The sequence below is a fragment of the Pteropus vampyrus genome, unplaced genomic scaffold (assembly GCF_000151845.1).
Source record: "Pteropus vampyrus isolate Shadow unplaced genomic scaffold, Pvam_2.0 Scaffold98, whole genome shotgun sequence".
Lineage (NCBI taxonomy): Eukaryota > Metazoa > Chordata > Mammalia > Chiroptera > Pteropodidae > Pteropus > Pteropus vampyrus.
This window is the reverse complement of record NW_011888879.1, coordinates 2,605,741-2,611,142: the sequence shown is the minus strand read 5'-3', so window position 1 is coordinate 2,611,142 and position 5,402 is coordinate 2,605,741. Positions and strand designations below refer to the sequence as shown.

Below are 5,402 nucleotides of genomic sequence, written 5' to 3'. Positions count from 1 at the left end.
AGAACAGACGAAGGTGGGGTCCGCAGGCCGCTTGGTGTTTGACTCAACTCGTAAGAGCCTCTCCTTGCTTCCCATATCTCGAGAGGGCAAGTCGTCCATTGAACCGATAACTTTCCAGTATTTGCCCAGTGCTGTCCTTACTCGTTTCAGGATAGTGGTGGTGACCTTCTGTTCAAAACGCCAGCTTTCCAAGCGGAGTTTTGACTCTTGGATTTAGAGATTCCTCCCCTCGCCTTCCTGGTGATGGAGGGTTCACGTTGTCTGGCGTGCCGTGGTCCTCAGCATGCTGGTTCCAGCCCTCAAGTCACCCCTGATTATAGTGCACAGCATTTTCTTTTGCTGGCTGACTGGATTCTTTCCCATTATAGTCCAAGCCTCCTCCGAAGGCGCCTGAACGATGTCCCTTCTGTCGAGGGCCTCCGCAAGGGCCAAGGCTATTCACGCATCTCACTGCCTCTCGGTTACTGGCGCTTAGTGTTCCTTCCATGCTCTGCCTCAATTCATTTATTTATTTTTAAAGCACTTGGTTTGGGATTCTGAGAAGACATGACAGTTCAACTGCGTAACCCCCAGGGCCTTGGGCGAACAGGATGCTTTAGCAAGCAGTATTGTCTGTCCTCCTTCACTGGGCTTCATAGGCATGGCTGCCCCTGAATGTCAATATGTTGGTTCGTGGCTCGGGGTGTTATTTTGTGCTCGACCTGTGGGGAGGCAGAGGTGTATCCCCGTTTAGAGTAATCCTAGTAAAATGTATATACAGTCAAACACATGTTCATTTTTTTTTTCCCCCTCTCTCTCTTCATTTCCAAGGATGATATTGAAAATGCCAAGTATATTTCTCGGTTGTTTACTACACGGCACAAGTTTTACAAACAAAACAAAATCTGCACTGAGTAAGTAAACCTTTAGTCCGCTCTCTGCTCGACGGCTCGGCCACACTAAATTCATGTGCTTCAGGGATTCCGTAGATTGCTCTTTCCATTCACTCTTTTCCCTCATTCCTTATAGAAGCTAAAGGACTAAGCTAAAGCCAGGCGGGAGCGAAAGAACTTGAGTGATGAGCACTGTGTGCTGGTGTGTGTAGCGCCTCTGCCTAGAGAGCAAACGATTCGCAAATTGACTGTGACTGCTCGGCGGCCGCCTGGATGGGTCAGCCCACATTAGTGCCTTTCCAACCTCTGCGATGAGTTTGGAGGAGCCGAGCCGTTCCCAATTTGCCAGGGTGCCCCTTCGTGTCAGATGCGCAGGATGTTCAGAGGTGTGTGGCAGAGTGACGAGCCAGCTTGAAAGAGAAGACGCTCCTGTCATCCTCAGCCCCGTTTCGCTTACACAGTTGGGTAACCCTGCGTGTGCTTCTGGGTCATGTCATCTGCCTGTAAATGAGAGGCCAGGGTAATTAGAGGAAGACTTGGAAGACGCTAATAGATGTCACAAATCCGTGTGTGTGTTTTAAACTTAATTTGGAAATAAAGAGAGGCTGATGAGGGAACTTAAATGTGACCTGACCTTGCATATAGCGTGCTGGGACTCATACTCTCGTTGCCTTTACTTTGGTTGCCTTCAAAAGGCGTTCCTCCGCAGAGCCCATCAGCGGTTGGGGCGCCCAAAGTGTTTAATTTCGTTTCAAAGAACTTCGGGGACGTAAATGCAAGAGTAGAACCGCTTTTCCACTCCCCCAGTGGACAGCCGCATCCAAGGGCGTCAAGTCTTGTCCTAAAGCAGTTCCTGCTGAAGAGTGCGATTTAGAAGTGCATCATCAGGTCTGGGCAGACTTTTTTTCTCTCCACGATGGAGACGCTTTCAAACCAGTCACTGCAATCAGTCAGGGTCTGAAAGTATATTTAATGGTCTCGGGTCTGCCAGCAGAGTTTGCAAATGTAAATCACGAGAGCAGGGATCCGGGAGTGGCAAATGAAACAGCTACATCTACCTCATGGACGCGCGTGCACATGAACACACCATCCTTTTGAACAGATTTCCTCTAGGTCATTTCATTGCGGTTCTGCTTTGTTCTTGCCTTTGATTCGTGGGGGTGTCGTTAACAAGAACTCTATGGTCAACTCCCGTAGGGTGAATTAAAGAAAACTGTTTTGAAAAGTGAATTTTACTGTTGTAAAATTCTGGTTTGATCATTTCTCAACGAGTGGCTTTATTCCCAGATTGACCAATTACTTGTATTTCTTTTGTGGTCTTTTTCTCGAATATTAGTGAATATCACATATTAGACCGAAAACTAAAGACACTGTGTTTTTCCTTTCTACTTTTGTAATAGCCATGCCTTTCTTCTTCCTAACCAAGTATGGGAGGTTCCAAACCTCTTATCTGATAAGACTGGGGCTCTCTTAAAAGTGTGCTTGCGCAGACACACACCACATACACAGTAAATTCTATATATAGTTTCATAGTTTCAGCACAGGCTGCATTAAGGCCTGCGAGGTCCCTCTGGAGTTTTATGAAACTAGCATCATCTTAACAGCATCCTTCTCCAGAGGTCTCTACTCTCTCATTTCTAGAAGACCGTCATTGATTTTTTTCTTTCTTTCTTTCTTTTTTTCCCTCCACTAACGGTCACTGCTTGCAGATACAGTTCCCGGGAATGGTTCTCATACTTCTTGACTTGAGGAGAAACTGCTGGGGGAGGGAAGAGAGAAAGATGTTTAACAATAGGTCTAATAATATCGTGTTTGGCCAGTTGTTAAAAAAAGTCCAGTATTACTGTATCGTTTCCATTATTTAAAAAAATCTTATCACCAAAAAAGTAGAAAGATGAAATACCAGAATAAAGAGAGTGCTTTAAAGTGAAGAACTTTTGCTTGATGGAAAACCCTATGTGTCCTCGATTTTTTTTTCTTTTTTTTTAAATGATTTCAATGAGGGTGGGGGAAAATGTTATTCTGGCATTTGGGACTTGTTTCTCAAAGGCACCTTTGATTTCAGTTCTCAAGAATTTGGTAATACTCTTAGTCCTTACTCATTTTTATTTCTACTTTCAAAAAATTCATGTTGATTCTTCCTGGAAAGATAGGTCAGGTGAATATTTGCAATATGTATTATCTTAATTAAAAGTACCATTATACCTCAAAAGTATTTATTTTTGATTTTTATTTCATTGGCAACATTTTAATAATATTTTTTGTACTTTTTTATGATGAAAGTTTTCACCCTTACACAAAGGTAAAAAATACAATTAAAAAAATTTTTTTTAAGGCAAGGCAACCCTTGGTTGACTTCACAGATTGCAAGGACCTTGTCAGCTTATAATCCCTCATTTTTTATTTTTTATGCCTACAGCACCTGGTCTTCCTAGGTGGTCTCCCTTCCAAATACTAACCAGGCCCGACCCTGCTTAGCTTCCGAGATCAGACAGAATTGGGCATGTTTAGGGTGGCATGGCCATAGACAAAAAAAAAATACGATTTTTAAAAATTTGTGTAATGGTGAAATGTTTCAGTCTTGCTTATTTCCCTCACAGTCTTTCTTTAGAAATAAGCTCCATTCTTCTAATATTACTTGGTAAAACTTTATTAAAGTATCATATGTTCCAGATAGAAAGAATAGAAGAATAAAGAAGGAAATCAGAATTGTTCTTAGCTTTACCACCCAGAAACAAATGTTTATGTTTCGCCGTAAGTCTTACCCATCGTGTCTGTTTTCCCCTCTTCCTCTCCTGTCTACCTGGTCTTCTTGTATCTGGTAAATAATAATAACCACTCTCATTTCTTCAACTTTTCATATAGACAATCGAATTCTCCACCCCCCATCAGACGCCAGCCCACGTGGAGCCGATCCTCACTGGTACGTATAAAAGTCATCAGGCATTGTGACTGTTGGGGAGGGAGTGTCCTTTTGCCAATAATTTGAAGGGAGAGGCGACTAGGGCATCACAGCCAGGTGGTGTCTGGTGAGAACACAGAGAGGCATCAGTCTGCCAGCAGGTGTGATGCACATCCTTTTTTTCCCCACTCGTGCTCATCCACGTCTATCACTTCTTTAAGTGAGGCTCAGGGTTCACCCCTGTGAGTTAGTCTTGTTCTGATGAGACCACGTTCTGTCAGCATGTAACCTACTGTTTTTGTCCACTTGTTTGCATCCGTTGTTTTGTCACTGTTTCTGGTTGTTGCACAGAGACGTGTCCTCAGATATAAGCTCCAAGGATTCTTTTGTATTCACTGCTGTAGACAGAGCCTAATAAACTGGTTAGAAATACTCGTTAAATGAGCAGAAAATGGATGCGTCTGGTTGATGGTCTCAGAGTACTGGGTGGGGAAGGTTAATTGCACATTTTCTAATTTTAAGGACAACAAAACTTGACTTAATCCACTTCTCTACCTGTTATTAGCTTTTGATTTTTTTAAATTATTCTCCTCATCACATGAATAAGGAAACACAACTCAGATTTTAATACATGTATCTGTCTGAGGCTGTGTTTTATTTTGAGGATTACTTAAGGGTAATATAATAGAACAGTGTGGAAGAGTTGGTTTCCTTTAAAGTTTTCGACTTGTTTTAAGTCATAATTCTCTATTTTAGGTTAAGATTTTTTACACATAATCAAAACAATGTGACCTTTTAATGTTTCCGGATGAATTGAACAGTTCCTTTGAGTTCGGAGAAAAATAAAATTGAATTTTTCTTCATACACAACTTGTGTGTAGGATATATAAGAATTGTATGTCTTTGTCTTGTCTTTCCAAAAAAAAGTTTTGAGGAATTTTTTCTTTTCCTGGAAAATGCAGAGACATGAACTCCTAGAATTCTAGGGTTGGGCCATTATATCACCACAGAGTAATTCCTGAGTACCCGCGTGAATGCTGACGTTATGCACGGAATCTCAGAAGTGGCCCTTGCCTTAGAGATCTGGGGGTCCCTTTGCTTTTTCTCTGGTGCACCAGTAGATTTATTCACGGCACTGGTTTCTTTGTTAATTTCTCCTTTGTTAATTTTATTTTTCCTTTTCCTTCTTTAGAGTCCACGTGTCTTAAAATTAGTGCAATAATAATTTTTTTATTTATGTCTGCAAAGCACCATGGGAGGCCAAGTGTTTTAAGGCGATCTTGTGATCTGATCTCGTCCTAGTTATCTATAGAAGATAGAAGACTGTCTTGGAAGAAGACAGTCTACAGGAAGCCAGATTCATGGCTTCTCCCTTTCCTCTGCCCTTTAGGATAAAACCATTTCACCAAGAGTCCCCTGGGGACAGCTGGTTGCTGTTTTTCTCTTGCCCTTCTGCCTATATTATGGCATCGAATTGATTTCTGTATGAGCAGATCTGGAAAGAAATAGAATAATATATTGGAATATATAAGAGATGGAATAAAAAATAATCTTGAAATGGTGTTGGAAGGATTAGTTATGATTAAACTTTGCCTGTACACTTACGCCAGTTCATAAACAGTGCCTTA

At 41.7% G+C, this 5,402-nt stretch overlaps 1 protein-coding gene and 1 pseudogene across 1 annotated transcript in view; one reads left to right on the top strand and one right to left on the bottom strand.

Annotated features, from left to right (window-relative positions):
- Positions 1-5,402, top strand: part of PTPN14 (protein tyrosine phosphatase, non-receptor type 14) — a 160,438-nt gene that overhangs the window by 121,241 nt on the left and 33,795 nt on the right. The window contains exons 12-13 of the mRNA XM_011364531.2: positions 3,738-3,817; positions 5,376-5,398. Of these exons, the coding sequence (XP_011362833.1) occupies positions 3,738-3,817; positions 5,376-5,398 (103 nt within the window). The remainder of the gene's footprint in view (positions 1-3,737; positions 3,818-5,375; positions 5,399-5,402) is intronic.
- On the bottom strand, positions 3,283-3,401 carry LOC111742664 (annotated as a pseudogene).